General features: G+C 43.2%; 1 protein-coding gene across 4 annotated transcripts in view; it reads left to right on the top strand.

Moving 5' to 3' along the window:
• Nucleotides 1-15909, top strand: part of EPHA4 (EPH receptor A4) — a 151936-nt gene extending 136027 nt beyond the window's left edge. For 2 of the 4 annotated variants that reach the window (XM_086719741.1, XM_025935207.2), the window contains 4 exons: nt 3547-3740; nt 7748-7903; nt 8248-9178; nt 13397-15909. In XM_086719741.1, coding sequence (XP_086575867.1) covers nt 3547-3740; nt 7748-7903; nt 8248-8362 — 465 coding nt within the window. In that variant the 3' untranslated portion in view covers nt 8363-9178; nt 13397-15909. Of the gene's footprint in view, nt 1-3546; nt 3741-7747; nt 7933-8247; nt 9179-13396 lie in introns of those variants that run through there. The other 2 variants (XM_086719739.1, XM_086719740.1) reach the window with 2 other exon arrangements.
• The last annotated feature ends 5570 nt before the right edge of the window (nt 15910-21479 follow it).

Here is a 21479-nt window from a genome sequence, read left to right as displayed (position 1 = left end):
TGGATTTCAAGGACCAAAATTACGTCGCCTAAATGGGGGCAGCATGAGAGACCAACTCAGTAGATTTATATTTTTATCTATAAATTTGTAGATTTATATTCGATAGATTTATCTTTTACGTGATTAATGCTCCAATCCACAGTGGCATACAATTCAACTTTGATTTCTAGGAAAATACAAGGATATATGAAAAACGCAAATTTCACATGTGAAAAAATGGACACCAAGGGTTTATCTGAAGAGAACTAGTGAATATTTTAAAGCTGGCATAGTTGTAATTAGAGCTTGCCCCTTGAGGACTCTAAAATAAAGCTTCACTAAATGACCCTTTGTAAATTATGCACATCCCTTTAAATGTACCATCTGGACTACTTCGTAAGGGAGTATCCACAATGCCTGCAATTTCAGAAAAGCATTCAATAATGACACTAATAAGATTCCAGAGTAATAGAATTTAATTACAAACATCTCCAGTGAAAAAGAAGGAAAAAAACAGAAAAACAAAAAACTTGGACCAAGGGGTCTTCCCGGAACACTTGTTAGTTGTACGTGTGAAGTAAAATATTAGCACACAGGGCTTCCAAAGGCGTGGCCTTCAATTTCTCAGTAAAAATTACAGCTTAGAAAAAAAAAATCTCCTTTTCAAAAATTTTCTCTGATGTGGAATGCCACGTGCCCATCTGCTTTGTCCTGAAACAGCAAGAGGTTGCACAGCCTTGGCTATTAGATGAAGAACTCGAGAAATCGGATGCTGGTTGCCTTATCAATAAAATAATGTTCAGAGCGATAGAGAAACTAATGCACTCCACGGCGAGGGGCGCAGAAAAGAATTCGCTAGCCAGATTAAGAGGAATGATGAGGGGCGCCTGGGTGGCGCAGTCGGTTAAGCGTCCGACTTCAGCCAGGTCACGGTCTCGCGGTCCGTGAGTTCGAGCCCCGCGTCGGGCTCTGGGCTGATGGCTCGGAGCCTGGAGCCTGTTTCCGATTCTGTGTCTCCCTCTCTCTCTGCCCCTCCCCCGTTCATGCTCTGTCTCTCTCTGTCCCAAAAATAAATAAACGTTGCAAAAAAAAATTTAAAAAAAAAAAAAGAGGAATGATGGTGTTGACGTTGTGTTATCTGTTAAGTTATACAGAAAAGTTCATAGCGGGTAGGAAGAAGGCCAGCAACTAGCATAACTAGTAGGTAATTGCAGGCTGGAAAAAAAACTACAGAAGTGAGGGGTGTGTAATGCGTTGTTTGATGTGATTGTGCTCCAGACACCTTCCAGTACCTACCTTGTAACAACATTTGTTTTCGGATAAGAGACTTGACGGAAGGACAAAAACAACCTAAATGAGCAAGTAATGCATACCTTGACTCCTTTAACGATGTGATACTTCAACTCTCTTTCAGTTGGCGGTCGTGACCAAATGCTCAGAAGAGCAGCGACTCTCAAGATCCTGTCCGTTTCCCTGCCCTGAATATTTTCAGACCCATGGTTTTGGCAGTTTCTCTATTACGTTAAAATAATTTTTATCGTTTTAAACTTTTCAGTTGTCTGGTTTTCTCCGTGAGGAGCATTTGAAGCCATTTCTCTCCCACAGATCATGTCGGTCTGTCGTTCCCGCGTGTTTGTCTCCGTTGGGTTCTGCGTAGGACAGGAATCAATAGGAAATGTAACTGGGAAATCACTTTCATGAGTAGAATTCATTTGGCGTATGGTGAATGGACTCAAAATAACTGTCGCAAATGTGGCAAACTTACCAAGTTTTTTGTTTGTTTTACTCTTCAGCCCCCCAAAAGGATTCAGCAGTAAACTGAGAAAATATGCTTTGTTAACCCACAAGCCATCTTCCAAGCTGGCAGTGGAGAGGGGGCTAATGAAAGAGTATTAAGCAGTCTGAGGGTTCGTAACAAATTGTGTTATCCTGGCGTTAGCCCAATATTTCTCTCATTCTCATCAATTCAATGTAAAATGTTGTCATCAAGTCTAGAGTCAACACCATGCACCTGGGAAGATAAAAGAAAGTCAGAAGATCAAACTGACTTCATGTAATTGCCAGAAATAAAGAGACCAATGTTTAGTAAGATAGCATGTAGAAGTCTACTCTAGAAGGAGTAGTAAATAATACGAATACAACAGGATGTTGGCAAAAATACACGGGAGAAAAAGGATCAGGGGGCTTAATAAATCACAAGAGGACTGTCAAACTGTGTGCCAGCTGAAAAGACAATAATCATACTGATACATAGAAACTGGACCCAGCTGAATTAACTGTTTGCTGTGGAAGACCAGTTGTTGAACAGGAAATAGAAACCCCACTGCGGGGTGAATCCAGTGTGGCCACTGAGATGGCTAGAGCTCTGGTTGTTTCATTAGCAGCTACCCATTTTGATAGAAACCAAACGAAACTGATTTAAAATGAATAAAACTTTTTAAAAAATCTCCAGACCAAAAAAAAAAAAAAAAAAGATCTTTCAGAATTTCATTGGATTCCCATAAATGATGCTAATGTGTAGCCAAGAAATTATGAAATACTCCCCCTCCTTAAATTTGGCATGAGTCCTACGATATTACATTACTGGGATTCATAACCTAAAGATGGGGGGCTTTGCAAAAGGCCAATAAGAAAACTACTGTAATACCTGTGGAGACAGATGCAAAAATTTTGAATTAGAAGAAAGACTGTTAGAGAGTTAACTCACGTCTTATTAAGCAGGGAGAACTCTGGGCAATGAGACAATTACCGTCTACCATTATAACTTCTTTCCTTAGATGTGGAGAGGTCCCCTTCAGAATGTGAATGCTCGAAAAGAATTTTTTTCTTTTTTAATTTTCTTTGCTACTACTTTTTTTTTTTTTAATCCACTTACTAACACCTTTTAACAGGGCCAACTGTCAGACAACTGAGACCCAAGAATGTGATGTAGCGTTGGTATATTGGTGTATTTTGGTTTTCCAAAAGGAAAAATGGTTGGCCATGTGGAGGGTTTGAGGAGAGTGCTATTTTAGAGAGAAGGAGTGTCTTCTGGATTGGGAGGTCTGGAAGGAGGGCTCCTGTACTGACCCATGAGCTGTCTGTGCAAGAGGATACAGGCTTAAAAGGATACAACGAGACGTTCATCTTGGACGCAACTATGAACGCTTCTGAAGGAAGATCTGTAACGCGAGGCTAGAGTGTCTTTTGTTACGAGGGCTCAGAGGATGCCGGATAGCAGGAGGAGGAGGGCGGTCACCATGTGATCTCCGAGAGCCAGCCCAACACCAGGCTGTTGATCTGATTGTGTTCTAACCACTTCGGAACACTGATGCGTTCTTCACTTTAGAATTTCAGATTGGCATTGCCTGTCATCTGAGAACAGCTCATGGCAACAGCTGGCTTCCCTGTCCCGTTGCCAGCAACACTCAGGTCCAGCTTTGGCTTCTGCGAAGAAATTGGTGCTGTTCCCATGCTCGAGTTTGCCGGCAGCTGCACGTCCAGGGGAACTTGCGGGTCAGGAGGATGGACCTCTGACAGCAGCTTCCCCTGGCCACTTAATATATAGCGTTCTGTTTTCTCTGATAGGTGATTAAAGCCATCGAGGAAGGCTACCGGCTACCTCCTCCAATGGACTGCCCCATTGCACTCCATCAACTGATGCTAGACTGCTGGCAGAAGGAGAGAAGTGATAGGCCGAAATTTGGGCAGATTGTCAACATGTTGGACAAACTCATCCGCAACCCCAACAGCTTGAAGAGGACGGGGACCGAGAGCTCCAGGTCGGCCATGCCTTCTTAATAGTGATGTATGAAATAATACATTAGAGGGGCGCCTGGGTGGCGCAGTCGGTTGGGCGTCCGACTTCGGCCAGGTCACGATCTCGCGGTCCGTGAGTTCGAGCCCCGCGTCGGGCTCTGGGCTGATGGCTCAGAGCCTGGAGCCTGTTTCCGATTCTGTGTCTCCCTCTCTCTCTGCCCCTCCCCCGTTCATGCTCTGTCTCTCTCTGTCCCAAAAATAAATAAAAAACGTTAAAAAAAAAAAAAAAAAAAAAAAGAAATAATACATTAGAGGTGGCAGGCGAGCGGTGGCTCACTTTTAATTCCTGCCGTTTAGTCAGAGGCCACTGCACAGCTCTCTGCAGCCTGGGTGGCTTCTGTCTCAGTTAATGGAGTATTTATGGTAGTTTTGTTCACCATTTCGCAGAGCCTAACACCTGTCGGGCCTCAAAAAGTAGTACGGGGGCGCCTGGGTGGCGCAGTCGGTTAAGCGTCCGACTTCAGCCAGGTCACGATCTCGCGGTCTGTGAGTTCGAGCCCCGCGTCGGGCTCTGGGCTGATGGCTCAGAACCTGGAGCCTGTTTCCGATTCTGTGTCTCCCTCTCTCTGCCCCTCCCCCGTTCATGCTCTGTCTCTCTCTGTCCCAAAAATAATAAATAAACGTTAAAAAAAAAAAAAAGTAGTACGAAAACAAACATAAAAAAAAATTAAAAAACCCAGCAACAAATAGCTAAAGTGCTTACTTTATTATGCTGGACCTGAACATTTAGGAAGAAAGATAAAATGTACTTTGGGAAGACATTCAGGTCACTAGATGCTATACTTGGGGAAGGGAAAGGAACACTGGATTAGTAAAAAATGAGGAGTAGAGGACAGCTCTTCATGCACTGTTTTTAAATTATTTGTTTAACATTTATTTATTTTTGAGAGACAGAGAGAGATAGAGCATGAGCGGGGGAGGGGCAGAGAGAGAGAAGGAGACACAGAATCTGAAGCAGGCTCCAGGCTCCGAGCTGTCAGCACAGAGCCCGATACGGGGCTCGAACCCACAAACTGGGGGATCGTGACCTGAGCTGAAGTCGGATGCTCAACCGACTGAACCACCCAGGCGCCCCTTTTCAGGCACTGTTTTAGGTTGACTTCTAAAGGGTTATAGGCGCCTACAAGCTTACAAAGCACAAAATTCATTCGGTTTCAGTTCCTAACATTTCTCTTTACTGAGTCTTTCAAGAGTAGAAGGAAGCGGGACCAAAATAGAAACTGATCAAGTTGCAAAGCATATGGCTGAATGTTTGAGAAGGGTTTTAAAAATGAATATAATTGAACCATCTGTAAAATAGGTAGTTGTTTCATTGGGAAGGGCAAAAGGAAGAAGCGTGATCAGTCCAGAAAGAAGATCCCAGATACTCCCGAGTGCTCTTAATTCAATAGGAACTTTTCAACCTGGTGTAAGATTCCGGATACCTTGATACCGGTCCCACCCCAAAGAGTATAGACCGCCCTTGGTAGTTAAATGATTTAAATGAAGACTAGCGTAAGATAATCAGCTGCTTCGAGCCTGCAAGAAGTAAGGTATCTACTCACCTCCAAATCTGCAATTCTCCAAGGCTCCTCTTTCATCATGACGCTGAGTTAAAAATTGAAGGATGTTTTTTTTTTTCCCACAATGTCCAAGACCTTCCAGTCTCGGTCAGTGCAGGGAGCTCCCCCTCCAGCCTTCTGCAGACTTAGCCTAATGGTTGCGGAAGAGAAGGTATATATGCTGATTATTTCAGTGCACGAAGAATCTGGAACAAGCAGCAGAGACACCCTCTGTTCTCTTCTGGGCTTTCAGATCCCTTGGCATTTGCCACAGCCCAAGAGCTTAATGATCAAGCTCTTCTGAAAGAACACTTGGGATGGGCTAAGTTCACATCTTACTTCTGCCACTTGATAGCCAAGTAGGCTACTTTTTGTTCTTTAATTCTCCGATATCCCGTTCAATTCTGGCCTCTTCTATTCCAAGGTGAATTTCCTCCAGCTTTTAGGTCTCCAGCTCCGGATCCCATGAATTTTGTCTAAAGGTCCTAAGGCTGGTTCATTGGTATTTGGTGCTTCTCCTGCTGGTATAAACTCTTCAGCCACTGACATTGCATAATGTGTGCTTCGTACAATTATGCAGAACAAATTGAGAACAAACTGAGTTATTGGATATACTTTTTAGAATTCTAAATTCTTCTCGCTGATGGTACTTCGGTAGCTTTGATGCTGATTACTGCTTGCTGATAATGGGATGTAGTATAACATTGTATGTGATTCAGCACAAAATTAGGCAGATGTCATGGTGTTCCACAGAGAGCACAAAGACTTCCAGAGCAAGCTTGCAAATAATCCTTAGAGTTCATTGATAGTGAATGAGGTTATTTTCATCCTAAGGTCATTTTGACCTTGAGCCTACATGTTGCCCTATTCATGCTCTTGGCTTAAAGTTAGAAATGCAAACTATTGGTCTTGTCTAATGATGAATATTATTGATAAACATGAACACTAATGTCTAAAATTCTATGTGATGTTACTTGTTATTGGGGGAAGAGTTAAATCTTGATTATTCTTGTCATAAAAATTCACACAATTTTACTCAGAAAATTGGACTTAATTGAAATAACGGACGTAAAAATTCACAGTGGCAAGCTACGATTTGGACACAAAACTGATTGATAAAACAAGTCTTGTTTAAAATAGTTACATAAGAAAGAATTTTTGCAAACCAAAATAACAGGTAAAAATTATAAAATAAACAATGGAATTAGATTAATTTTGCCATGCAGAAAATTAATCAAGGCATTATACCGACTTAATTTTGTTTTCACAAGAGAATATATTCTTTTTGGCTAAAAATTCAGTAATGATGATATTCCTATTTAAACATTTCTATTTAAGCAGCGCAGCCTCAGGAGGAAAACTAGGTCAGAATGTGAAGATCAACCCCATTCTATAATTTCTAGGGAAACAGGAGCTCCAGGAAATATAATAAACAAGTAGCCGTGTTGCTCTACAGGTGATTAAAGTAAAGGTGGTATAAAATACCTGGTGAAGGTCTACCCAATAATTATTAAGTAGTTTGATGATAAAGAGGACTATGTTTCTCTTGATAATAATTATTGTATTATCAGTATCACGAGGAATGGCAAAATTCCCGCCTTGAACTGTAGTCACTCTTGACAATGACCTAACATAAGACACCTGGCCTGAGAAATGCGTAAACTAAGAAATAAGCTCATAAAAAGTGCCTAGAGTTCATTGAAATGATTATTTAAGAGCCCCAGCAAGGGAAGACGAGAAGCGAATTCCGTAATCCACGCGGTGATCAAAGTGGCCATTCTTCCTTCCCGTCTTGGCACACATGCTGGTCAGGCATGGGCTGATTAAAGAGGGCATTAACTCCCTGCTGTCCCCAAGTTTGTTTGAATGCGCTGAGCCTGCCTTGCAGACCTGGCTGGGAGCACGCTGGACTTGAACTCTTGCTGTTTTCTCCGCTCCATCAAGTCTGGCGAGTTGCAAGCTCACAGTGTTTTGTTTTTTTTTTGTTTTTGTTTTTGTTTTTTTGTTTTACTCCTACTTCACTAGGGTTTCCATAGCTGCTGTCCTGAGGTATGTAATAGTGCTGGCAGGAATTTCCCTCTTCCTGCAAAGACTCAACGGGTATCAGCCACAAGGTCTCCCCCAATCTTTCCCCCCAGGCTGAGACGTGAAAAGACTGGGATGATCCTTAGTATACCAAGAGGTCCCCAAGAAACAAATGTAGGACGTGGAATCAAGGGCAGAGAAGGCGATTGATACATGTTTTAGCGACTTTGTGCGATGAGGGGCAAAAAAAAAAAAAAAAATCACACGATGACATTTGACAACAGGCAGTCCTCTAAAAAGCCCGTCCTTGGCATTTCAATGCCTATCTTAGGCAATCTGACTTCTGAGTCTTGCTGTCTCACTGATGGTTCTCGTCTGTCCACACTTTCTCGTTCCACCGCCAGACCTAACACCGCCTTGTTGGATCCGAGCTCTCCCGAGTTCTCCGCCGTGGTATCCGTTGGCGACTGGCTCCAGGCCATTAAAATGGACCGGTATAAGGATAACTTCACGGCTGCCGGCTATACCACACTAGAGGCTATAGTGCACATGAACCAGGAGTAAGTACTCAGCGATGTAACACCAAAGGGTAAATCTAGATTTAATAGTATTTGCCGTTCTTGCTTTGAGCTGCATTATCATCCTACTCATTAAAAAAAAAAGAAAGAAAGAAAGAAAAAGAAAACTGGAATGCCTTTCATTTTGATCGCGTGTAATTTTTGCACAGCCTCTCGAGCACCTACATTGTTGCATTAAATTGCTTAATTAGACATTAGAACATACCTGCCTTGTTGTGCCGTATGAGCTGTGGCTGATTCAAATGTGTGTCTGCATGAAGCCCCGAAACGAGATTCTCGGCCCTCATGCCTTTTTCTCTCCCTCTCACTTCTCCCCCCGCATCCAGTGACCTGGCAAGAATCGGCATCACAGCCGTCACACATCAGAATAAGATTCTGAGCAGCGTCCAGGCGATGAGAACCCAAATGCAGCAGATACACGGCCGAATGGTTCCTGTCTGAGCCAGTGCTGTTGAATAAACTCAGAACTCTTGAAATTAGTTTACCTCATCCATGCACTTTAATTGAAGAACTGCACTTTTTTTAACTCCGTCTTCGCCCTCTGAAATGAAAGAAAGAGTAAAATAACCTGCAGCGTCGCCCGGTGTACAGATTTTGCTGAGATCGCGGGGCTTACGGAAATGACAGACCGTCGCTCGAATCGAGACCTGGAACCCATTGTGTCTCAGAAGTACTCCGTCCGTCACCAGTTTGTAAAATACACGTACCTGTATAAATAGAACACCACCTCCGGGTTTTGATGAGTATTTGCTGACAGACACTGAGCTTCTCTGAGACATCCTTGATCCTCTCTCCATTTGGAATTACAACTACAGTATTTTGTTTGTGGTGTAAATGACCGTCCTCTTGCTCTCACCAGAATGAATACCATGCCCAGGAACATTTGGGAAGGACTCAGTCGTAGCTTCTAAGGCTTGGTTCTTACCACGGAAAACAACCTAGGTGAAAACCGCGTAGCTCATCGGGCCACCTCGTGGCTTATGGTGACCTGAAAGTCATCATAAGGGTCTGGAAAGAAAAGGAAAGTGGATTTTAAAAAATAAAAATAATAAGAATGATAATAATAAAACCCAAACACCTCCCCCTCACTGGACAAACAAGGTCTGTTTCTTTGGGCCTGAGGCTGTGCCATATAAAGTCGTATTTTGGGACTCTACAAACTTCTTGTAACTACCTTATGGATAGTGGACCGTGACAATCTTGAATAGGGAACTTTCACACTTCCCTCCTTTAAAGAAGCAAACCCAGACCTACAAGGTAAGGCAAAAGAATCCGCAATGGATCTTTCTCCAGTGAAAACTCTTTTTCTGGTTTTCTTTTTAACTCGATCCAACTTGAAACACCAACCAATAAATATTCTTTCATGACTGTCAGGCAGTTAGGGGTTCTTTCAGGATGTTAGTCCTCTCTTGACTGTGGGAGTAGAGACCGGTATGGAAGCCAGTAGGTTCTTCCCTGTTGTTCTTTCGGGAAGAAGTGAAATAGGAACCATACGAAGTCAGGTTTGGGAACATGGACCTAGACCCCCACTGGCTCTCTCTCACACTGAGTTCCTTTTACCCTTTGGTGCCCGTCATTCAGGCCACAAATACTTCCTATCTTTGGGGTACAAAGTAATCACCTCTAATCTGGGATCATGCCTCATTCTTTGGAGACTTTGCTGCAGTTGAGAAATCCTGGAAGGTCCATCCATTATTCTTATTTTCTGCCCTGCTCCTGTAGCCCCGGCACCAGACAGGGTCAGCCAGGGAGGATTTACCTCGAAGTCAGGAGTGAGACTTGGAACTTACCTTGATGTCCTCGCTATTAGAATGTGACCTACCGGAAAACATGGCTTCTCATCCGTAAAGGCCGTGAGCCTTAGATCCTTCTATTTTAATCCCAGAATTTTCCTCGTGAAACGTGAATTAAATGGCTTTGTGTATTGTCAGAAACAAACGACCTAACTCTTTTTGCCTGGACAGATTTTAACTTCTTAAACGCTTCCATTTGCGCTTTTAAACAAAAACTTGGTTGATTTTAATGACCTTCCTCCCCCCGCCCCCCCACCCTTGGTTTTATGCTGAAAGCTATTTCTTATAGAGCAAAAGGCATGTTCAATCTGATGCTGTCAAATCATGACAGTTTAGTAAAAACCTTTTTGCCACGCTGGTTGTAAAAGCTTTTCTCTTCAGAAGGAATGTGAAATTTCTTTCTTTCTTTCTTTCTTTTTTTTTTTTTAACTACTCCAGCAATTTCTGTTTCATCACCACTTTTGCTGAACCCTGAGAGTTCCGGATATTCATGTTCAAAGTTGACAATGTAGGTGGGGTTATTTGCTTGCTGGAAAAAAAATAAAAAATGTATATGTTTATTTTTTTTCCTTCAGGGAATCTGTGGAGTATTTTGTTTTCAATCTCCACGGTGCAATTCAAATAAGGTGGCATTATGACATTATCTTGTAAGTCAAGAGTGTTTCCTTGCATACACCGAATAATTAGAAGTCTTGCTTTCCTCGAGGCAGCAGCTTAAGACTTGAGCTATTTTTCTAAACGCTGAACATACTCAAAGCAGAACGTTTCTAAAAAGAGAACGTGTCAGCTCTCAGATACCCTAACGAGTTAATGCTGGACACTGTGCGGCCGTCGTTGTGTTGTTTTCTCAGCACGTATCTGTGTACGTGAGCTCATCAGGCAAGGATTGCCAGGTGGGACGTGAAATCTTACGACGTTCAAAGGTTGCCTTCCGAATCTTCATTTTAACACAGCATAGGAGGTAGAGTCCAGGCCAGTGGAAAGGCCAACGGAGGGCCTTCCGAGTGCCCACAATAATATCCGGTAGCTGTAAAAGTGAAACCTCACTGCTTCTGCGAAGTTACACATTCTAGAAGAGAAACAGGAGGACAGTGGGAAGGTTGCATTGTTTCCCAGGGCACGGAGCCAGGCTCTGGCGTCCAGACAGCTATGGATTCGAAAGCCAGCTGAGATGTTGACACTGGGAAATTCACTCCATGTTTCTTTATAACTCAGATCCTCCACCTGTAAATTAGAGATGGTGATAACTTCAATAATAACACCTTTCCTAACACACAGCGTTGTCGTAAGCGTACGTGACACGCTCTTGTGTAGAACGCGCTGGACTTCACGGAAGGAAGGTGCGCTCTTCCTCCTCCAAGGTTTTCCGGGTGCTGCTCATCCGTCTTTCACTCGCGAACCCAAATGTTGCATTGCGACATGCTGGAGTGAGGTGAAATGAAGTTCAGTGGTAGGAGCCGTGCCCGCAAAGCCGCTTCACCTTAAATGGATTCGTGAGGATGTGATTTAAACGTGTGTCTGTACAAAAGGTACACCTACCTTTGTAGACCTACCAAATACTCCTTTGTCGCTTAGCCTTGAAATTCGTGACATTGTTTTATAATTGAAAAAAAAAAAAATGAAATGCACAAGTCAGATCCCGTTGTAACGAATGGAACTGGATGGTAAAGACACTTTGATGCCTTCATAACGGATTCAGAGGAACAATGTTTTGTTTATTTAGATGCAGTGAAAGTCACATCTTTCCCTCATGGTGCCACATAGACCACATGCTTTGGTCTTTGTCCATACACTTCCCCGTGATAAAGAGGTTGTCTCCATTCAAAGGAGCTAACGTTTATTTTTCTCCACCCTAGAATATTCTGGCATCAGCTAGATACAATCCTTCATATTTCCTACCCTTGTCACTTCAAACCTCCAACCCTTTGCACATACACAGTGAGTCCCCAAATAGCCCACTTCCTATTACAAACTATTTTCATAACATGTATTTATATCCAGGCATTTAGTGAAGAAGAGGGTTGGGGAACTGAAAGGGAACAGAAGTGTTTTGGGACTCCTTTTTCTCCTCTAAGAGTAGGATTTCTAGCAGTACAACAAAATCACCTTCCAAAAGTGTGCCTATCCATATGGCGTTGGTTGTGTTCCAACAGTCTTAAGGTCATACTCTTGTTCTCCTTGTCCTGCATGTAAATACATGCCTGCCTGATTAAGTCTCTGCACAGTCAGGTTTCAGGAACTACATTTGATAGACGTACTAATTTCCAGAGAAGACACAGCTGGAAAAGTAGATCCAAATCCTTCTCTTTCTTTCTTCCCCCCCCCCCCATAATTGTCAAAATGAATGATGTTGACAAGAGGCTTCTTGCAGGGAGGGCTTGCTAGTTATAACCGTACCCACATGTATAGTTTTAAGTTGCTTAAGAAGTAATCTCTATCCGAGTATTTTATAAGAAAACTTTATTTCTCTCTCTCCAAATAGACTAAAGTGTTCTCTACAAGACCAAATCATGGTTATTGACCTCAAAGAAACTAACCTGGATTTATATCTCACACACGACAAACACACATAGGTTCAAAACCAGCATGTAAACGATTGGTTTAATAAAACGAGCTAAACTGTCTTTGAAGATACGTTCCGGCCTTAATCCTTGCTCTCTCGATACCTGAGGTCATTCGCTGCCAAACACGCTGTTGTGGTGGAAGACACAGTCCCCAAAGCTACCTTGATTGTCAGTTGTCACAAAAGAAAGAAGAGGAACTGCTTATTCGGGTTTGCGTTGATAATTGTGAGGACATTGGAGAGCCACGATGATTCCATTGCATCGCGCTGATCTGCCCAGTGCTAGACTGATGGGGCAGTCGTGACTGATTAGTTCTTGGTGGGCTTGAGCCCCCAAAACCTTTCTCACTGGCACACCAAATGCTTCCCCGTGCCACGGCCCAAAGGGTCCCTCTCTGTGCCTGGTCCATGCAACTCGTATGACTCCTTTACCAGATACTCTCCTTCATTAGAAGTTCCTTTGTAAGAAAAACGTTCAGTGATTTTTATTTCTTCATTTGCATTTTTGCCAATCATGTCGTTGAATAATGGCGGATTGTGGCGTTTCCAGATCTGTTCCCACAACACACAATTTCCCTTTTTGGAAATACTGGGAGCTAGTATCCGGGGCTTTACCTGTAACACAGTTTGCCTTTCACATCATTTTACCTTTCTCCTCTTACACAAATGAATCATCACAAGTCAGAATTTTCATCTCACAGAGGCTGTTTGCCCAGTGGATAAGGCATGGCTATAGACTCAGACTGTGTGGGTTCGAATCCCCGCTTTGCTCCTTCGCCATGTGTGACATGACTGTGAGCAGAGCAGATTGCTCGGCTGTGCTGAGATTCAATGGCCTCATCCGTGTGATAGGAGTAACACGAGTCCCTTCCCCAAGTTGTTATAATTAAGCTACTAATAAACACTTTTGTTGTTGTTGTTGTTGTTGTTGTTGTTGTTGTTACTGTAGTGGTCCTGTTTCAGAGGAGGAAAGCAGGAATTCATGCTCTCCCTCCTGAGCTGCATCTTACTGAGCCACACCGACCCTTACGTGCTTTGTTCTTGCCCGTAACGTTGGCTGACAACTGGCTGGCCGTATTGGTTGATGTTTTGTCTAAAATCTTGCTCCTTTCTCTACAGGGAGTAGATTCTGCTATCTTGGCCTCACAGCCCTTCCTGTCGATCACAAAGCCCACAGAAGAAAACAGAACACACCCTCCTCAGTCCCTTCGAGATGTGTTTCTTCTGCTTCCCCTCTGCCAGTTCTGGAGCAAAGACCCTGATGAAACAACCCCCGTACCTGAAAAGAACAAATGGCTGACGTTCCAATCTCCTTTCCCAGTGAAAGAAACAGCAAACGTGCGAGGCTCAGCACCTGTTCTCCCGTTGCACTGAGGAACGGACTGCCTCGCAGCACCAACTCCGCAGAGCCCTTGTTCCTAAACTCCTTGTGGTTTTATTTATATGTATTTCCGTATCTCATTCCTGTGCGTCACTGCTGCATTGGTGCGGCAGCAAGTGACCCAAGGCTACAGGTCTTACGACGGACACCAGGTCAGGTGCCACTACGCAAAACAAAGCCAGTTCCCTTGAGCTGCCTATGATATGCATTGCTGAAGTCACATTTTACCCAGGGTGTGCCATTGCAGTGATATAAATATATTTTTTTCCTAGACTAAATATGAGCTGACTATCTCTTTTGATGTGTGTACATAGGTGTGAGTGTGCGAGTGCGCGGGTGTGTGTGCGCGCGTGAGCGTCTAACCTCATGCTTAGACCTGCCTGCGAATGTTGTGGAATGCTACACCCGGAGAGTGCTGGTTTTTCCACCGGTCCTGAGATTACGAGCCGCGTGCGACAGTGGGCCTGGAGACCACACCCGTCCCCTCAGAAAGACAGCCCGGAAGTGTTCAATGCCCTGTATCTAGAAGTGTGTTCCGTAACTGCCACACTAACCTTAATAAGTAATTCGACAGCTTTGGATGGAGGCATTTTCACCTTAGCCGGGGGGGTAATTTTAGAATATAAATCCATGCGGGTGACGACCCATCGTCGAGATCATTAATGCGGACTGAACTTCCCATCTGAATCACCAATTTCTTGATGGAGAGAGAGAGAAGGGGATGGAATTTGTCTGGTGACCCCAAGTGGAATAGAAGTAGCCTTTGTTTTCCTGCATAAATGGACTCGTTGAATGAGAACAAATATATGCAACCCATGCGCTTTCGGAGATGAACGTAGACGCGTGTGTCGGCTTTGAGATGATGTGTCCCGGATTAATACTTTGTCTCTCAATGTCACAGAAAAATACATGCCGGTGACTCTTGAGGTTGGCATAGTTGGGATTAAATGTCCTCAAGTGATTTCAGGTTCCCAGTTTAGAGGATGAGTTCTACAATTAATTCATATGCAGCTAACTCTTATGGCTCTTAGCCTTCTAGAATCTGAGGTCCAGTGTGTGAAGATTCAGTTCTGATAGGACACGTGTACCAAACTCCAGCCAACATACTGCCATTTTTTCATAATCTGAGTGGCTGCCTTGCGTATTCTCAGCTACGGTTGCAGAAACTGTGGCCATTTACATAAGCTATAACATCAAATCAGGGAAAAATGGGAAAAAAAAAAAAAAAAAAGATTCCGAACCCTATGCTATTGAAGAAGTAGAGAAAATCATCAATAAATATTTATTACATTCTGACAGGGTGTGTGGCATTGTATTCTCATAGCTATGCCAGAGTGACAAAGTGAATTCACCCCTTTTTGGGGACTTTACTATATTTTTAAAGGGATGTGCCTATGCATTGATGCCTGAAAAATATGTATAAAGAAATGAGGTTGAATCTCTGAGCTGGTCATCTTTCCCCAGAGGTCAGGGCAGGAGGCCAACTTCAGGGACTGGATTAGCCCCATAAGCGAGTGCTGGCCTAGTGAGTTCAGATGCTGAATCTTGCTCAGATCTTCCATTAGGGCAGCATTAAGCTGTTCCCCTGCACCAAATCGAGTAGCTTCACCATGTGTCTGCCGGCCCCAAATTATTTTTAACAGTCATGGATGAAACGTTCTGGTGTGTTCAAAGAGTTATTTTGGAGACAGGTTGTGTTCACGACACTACTGGTGTGTATGTTTTGAGAACTCTTGTATTCGATCTGTGAAGGATATGTGTATTAATCCATACACGCTTATAGCCTCAATGTTGGTCCGAAGACACGCAAATTCTGACCAGTCAAGGAAAGTTCTAGAAGCAATATTTTCACTTAACATTCTCCAAACATCAAGCGTTGATACACACTGAAGAGTGCATTTATTTTTTGTATCACTCCAAGTATGTTGGAATATGCAAGGACTGTGGTTAAAATTAGAATGTACAAGGCCTATTATAATTTAGTTCATACCATAAAGGAAATTAACAGAACACTGCTTGGTTCGTACATGTTCCAAAATTTGAGCGCTCTCTTGAGTTAGACATAGATTTTTCTATTTTGTTTTATTTTGTCAAGGTATTTTTCTTCCCTTCATGAACTTTAGGTACACATAACTTATGTCATTTATTTATGGTCTTTTATACCTAGTTTGTAAAATTGTAAAATAGCAAACTAAATGCAAAGAGTTTGCATTTGAAAATAATAAAGTAGTTGCCGTATACAGACCTGGAATCTAGTTGTCTCTTTTCAATAATTTGTCAACATGCATGCTGTTTCTAAATCCATGAATTCTTGGTTGTCCTTTGGTTAGCCCACAAGGTCTTGAATTCCAATTGAGTGTGCTTAGTTAGAGGATAAAAAACCTTGACTTCCAAATGGCCCTGGCCCTTGAGAACCACGCATTAGCAAATCGGACTTAGGTTCTATGAGTTTTGCACCTATCCCAATGTAATTAAGACAATGAACTTTGGTTGGAATTTAGTGTCCCCTCCTACCATGCAACCTAGGGTGAATTTCTTAACTTCCTCGGCCCATTTTCTGGTTTGTAGAGTGGCAATTACAATATCACAAACTTTTATAAAGACTAAATATATTAGAACGTTAGCACAGTGTCTAACCAGATGATCTAGCCAGAACTCAGCAAATGGTAATTACAGTAGTCTTCCTTTCATCTGTGGTCTCAGTGACCAACGGTCCACCATGGCCTGGGCGCAGATGACCCAACTTCTGGTGTAGCATCAGGAGGTCAATAGTAACTTACTATTATGTCAGTGCCTATGTCATTCAGCTCACTTTGTCACCTAGGTATTTTATAATCTCAACATCATCACAAGAAGAAGGGTGAGTGTACTACAGTAAGATACTTCGAGAGAGGGCGCCTGGATGGCTCAGCTGGTTGAGCGGCTGACTTCGGCTCAGGTCATGATCTCACAGTTCGTGGGTTCGAGCCCCGCGTCGGGCTCTGTGCTGACAGCTTGGAGCCTGGAGCTTGCTTCGCATTCTGTGTCTCCCTTTCTCTCTGCCCCTCCCCCGCTCATGTTCTGTCTCTCTCTCCCCAAAATAAATAAACACTAAAAGAAAAATTTTTATTAGAAAACAAGATATTTTGAGAGAATGAGAGACCATATCCATATAACTCTTGTTACTGTATATATAATGTCATTCTATTTTATTATTAGTGTTAATATCTTACTGTGCCTTATCTATAAATTAAACTTTTAGGGACACTTGGGTGGCTCAGTCAGTTGAGCGTCCAACTTTTGATGTCAGCTGAGGTCATGATCTCACGGTTGGTGAGACTGAGCCTCGTGTTAGGCTCTGCACTGACAGCATGAAGCCTGCTAGGGATTCACTCGCTCTCTCTCTCACTCTCTCCCTCCCTCTCCCTCTGTCTCTCCCCCGCTTGTTCGTGTTCTCTCTCTCTCAAAATAAATAAATAAACATTTGAAAAACGTTCTCATAGGCCTGTATGCATCAGGCCTGTATGCATCAGAAAGAAAAACATCATAGATATGGAGTTCGATGTTATCTATGGTTTCAGATGTCCACTGGGGGTTCTCAGAATGTATCTCCCGTGGATAAGAGGGGACTACAGTAGTCTCAAGAGCATTTTTAGTGATATAACCTGTCTTCTGTAACATCCTCAGTTCTATACCCTCTCTAACATCTTTGCTACTGATCCAAGTGACCAGCTACCCATCCTTACCAGAAGCTTTTATTCCTGGATCCTTGAGAGTGCATTGGGGTCCAAGAGTATCCCTAAAAGATGGTCCCAATGTTAATAGTGACATGTCTATGTGTGTTTTCATGGGGAGAAAGCCCATCAATTTCATCAACTTCTACATGAATGTGGCATACAAAAATAATAAGGGCCATGGTTTTAAGGGTGAATGCTCTCCTCATTACACCATTTCGTTAAACAAACTATCAATTGGCTGAGCCCCTGTTAATTGAAAATCAGTCCCAAGACTTATTACAATGTATTAATGAAAGCCCTTAAGAGCAGCTGGCTTCAGAGAACGAGAGCATGCTGTTTAGTGTTATCAGAGACATTTTAAAACAGATCTTGAAATAAAAAGAATCTGGGGTATGTAAAACAGGTTATTTTGTGTTTCTTTCTCAGTTAAGTATCTCTCGAGATTCAGCTATATTAACATGTAGTCAATAAGATATTTGTGAGACTGACTGGGCTTGGTATTTTCTGTCCCACTTGTTTAACAAGACAGAAAGTCAACTGTATTAGAAATATATCTATATCTATAAATATATGGAGAGAGACGTTTTACAGGGACTCGGCTCATGGATTTATGAAAGCTGAGAAGTTCCATGATCTGCAAACTGGAGACCCAGGGAATTCAGTGGGGTAGTTCCGTTCAACTCCAACAGCCTAAGCACCAGCCACACCAAAGGCGTAAATCCCAATCTGCGGGCAGGAAAAGATGAGATATTCTATCTCAGAGAGTTAAGGCAGAAAACAAGAGGGGAATGCTGCCTTTCTCTGCCTATCATTCTATCCAGGCCCTCAACATATTGGATGATGCCCACCCACACCGGAGAGGGCATTCTATTGAATCTACCAATTTAAGTGCTATCCTCATCCAGAAACACCCTCACAGACACATCCAGAAATAATGTTTAATGTGGACCCCCCTTCCATGACCACTCAGGTTGACACGTAATTAGCCATCTCAGTGACCAATAGTCTCCCCTAGGTTTTCTAGAATGAGCTGGCAGAATGGCATCAAAATTGCCACATGTCATCTGAAAAATAATTTTGAGATCGATTTCAGTGTAGTGTCATATGAGACGTTTATATTATTTAGGGTCATGAATGCTAGCTTCTGTAATAAATGGCCCCAGATTTTCAGGGCTTAACACACTGAAGTGTTGTTTCTAGCAAACATCATCATAGCCTGATGAGGATGCAGAGGATCTTTCTGGCAACTTTGCAAACAGTGACGTGGATCCAAGCTCCTTTCCTCCTGTGAGGCTGCCATTTCAATCTGTGGCATCTAAGGACACCACCTAAGAGAATGTAGATGATTGTTTTATGGCCAGGCTTGGAAAGGGCTTGTATTTCTACTTCTCTTATCTTATTGGCCAAAACATCACATGGGCCTAAGCTACTGTTTGGAGGCCGGAAATAAGAATCTTGTGTGCACAGGAAGAGGAATTAAATCAGCTGAGCAGCTAGCCAGTCTCTACCACAAGTACAAAGGAGCACCGTGCACCAACGGGAGGTCAGGGAAGGCTTCCTGGGGAAGTCAAGTGCATCTATAAGCGTTTGATTTTCTCCCATAAATGTGTCTAATGCTCATTTCCCCAGAAATGCAGAGAAGCATGAGCAATGTTCAGACTTGCTATCACATTTGCATTCTTGTCCTCGTCTACCCAGATACTTCAGCGATAACATTTTTCTTTCTATAACACAGATCTCTATGCTTTCTCCAGTCACAGCTTTCTGTTTATATACAAAAGTTTCTGCCTTTTCAGGTTTTTAATTGCCTTAGCCACTCAGTGCTCCTAGGATGAGGCAAGGGAGTGGGGAACATAGAAAAACCCCTAATCCTGGGCAAGAGATTTGAAGCATTATTTTTCCTCCGAATAACGATACAACTAGATACAACTAGAATGTGCAAAACCCTAACACCTTAACCCCTGGACATTGATCGGATGGGCAAGACCTTAATTAAAGTCCTTCCTGAAGCATCCTGAGAACTGGCGCTAAAGCTCAGGCTTACAGGGTTCCATCCCCTTTAGTATTTTTGAACACTTACCTACATGCCAGACATGGATTACGCTCTGTTTGTTTAAATGCAACTGCCTGTGTCTGAGATGTAAGGCCTCATGCGTTCATTTCGTGGTTGAAAATACTAACGTCCAGATCGGTCAATTAGTTCAAGGCCACCTTGCTGATAGGGCTGGAATTTGGGATTTAAACCCAAGTAGTTGGACTCCAGCAATTTGCTTGTAACTTCTACATCACCCTGACCCATGTATGATAAACTCAATCCGATTGAGCAGCTTTCCAGGCGGGTATGTTCCAGCTTGATACTGATGCCACAAGCCATCGTTAGCAGGTAAGCGTGCCTTCTTCTTTTAAAATATTTATTTATTTTGAGAGAGGGAGAGAGAGTGAGAGAGAGAGAGATAATGCAAGTAGAAGAGGGGCAGAGAGAGGGGGGAAGACAATCCCGAGCAGGCTTCACGCTGTTAGCACAGAGCCTGACCCAGAGCTCGAACTCACAAACCATGAAATCATGACCTGAGCTGAAACCAAGCGTCCGGTGCTTAACCGACTGAGCCACTCAGGCGCGCCCCTTGGTGCCAGTACGTTCTTTCTTAAGCACTGTTTTCCCCTTCTGTTGCCGGGTGGCTTATTTTTGATCGGTTTGTCCTGTTGATTTTTTTTTTCTTTTGGTAAGCTCTGTTGAAAGAAACTGTAACCGAAATACAGTGTTCACCTTACGCACTGTGTTTTGTAAGAATTGATCTCCAAAGTCTACTGTTCACTTAAAAACAGAGTGTCGTCTTGGGGCGCCTGGGTGGCGCAGTCGGTTAAGCGTCCGACTTCAGCCAGGTCACGATCTCGCGGTCCGGGAGTTCGAGCCCCGCGTCAGGCTCTGGGCTGATGGCTCAGAGCCTGGAGCCTGTTTCGGATTCTGTGTCTCCCTCTCTCTCTGCCCCTCCCCCGTTCATGCTCTGTCTCTCTCTGTCCCAAAAATAAATAAACGTTGAAAAAAAAAATTAAAAAAAAAAACAAACAAACAGAGTGTCATCTATTATCACTAAAATACGACTATCTGATACGGAGTGGGGGAGGAAGTAGTGATTTTCTGTAATAATCACGTTTGTGTTCCAGACATAAAAATCATGGATGGTGGCACTTCTCAAGAGCCATTCTTCACTTTGATGACAGTGTGTGACAGAGAGGCTGACCATTAACCAAACAGAAACAAAAGACGGCCCCACGCGCAAGAGAAAAATGAACGAAAGTGGAGCCTGAGCATCACGTAATCACAAAGTACGCAGATTTAACGTGAACTCTACCTTGGCTGCCCACTCCCTCTGGCGACCTTGAGCAAATCACTTCATCTCCCCGAAACTAAGTTTACTCACCTTTGAAACGAGAGGAAGAATTCTCTACTCGGTCAGGGTCTTGCAAGAATTCAGTGTCATCAATTCTGTAAGAAGCAGGGGCTGCAAACATGGGTGTCTACGCAAGCCAGTTAGGTCATGTGAATGTCGGTGCGGTCCAAATGTACCACGAGAGTATATGTTTTTTTTTTTTTTAATTTTTTAATGTTTGTTTATTTTTGAGCAAGAAAGAGAGACAGAGCACGAGCCGGGGAGGGGCAGAGAGAGAGGGAGACACAGAATGCGAAGCAGGCTCCAGGCTCCGAGCGGTCAGCACAGAGCCCAATGAGGGGCTCGAACTCACGAACCGTGAGATCATGACCTGAGCCGAAATGGGACGCTTTACCCACTGAGCCACCCAGGTGCCCTGAGAAAAACGCATATTTTGATAAAACATTCGACAGGTAAGACGTTCACGAATATTATTCAGTGGATGGTACGGGTTGGGGCAAGAAGGGTTCTACAGCCAATGAAGATGGGAAAACCGTGATGCATCCCATCACCCTCTTTTGGAGATTCATAAAGCACATTGGCACATTGAGGGCTTTGAGAAGTCCTGCTGTGAAGAAACTGGTTTTGCCAATTTAACGTAGCATTTTCCAAACACATTTGAAAACGAAACCCTCCTCATGTCTCGTTGGAACGAAAGTCCTCTGTCTATCCTT

The sequence above is a fragment of the Puma concolor genome, chromosome C1, assembly GCF_028749965.1.
Source record: "Puma concolor isolate L17-30 chromosome C1, mPumCon1.1.hap2, whole genome shotgun sequence".
Classification (NCBI taxonomy): Eukaryota; Metazoa; Chordata; class Mammalia; order Carnivora; family Felidae; genus Puma; species Puma concolor.
The sequence above is the reverse complement of the archived record's forward strand: the minus strand, read 5'-3'. Positions and strand labels throughout refer to the sequence as shown.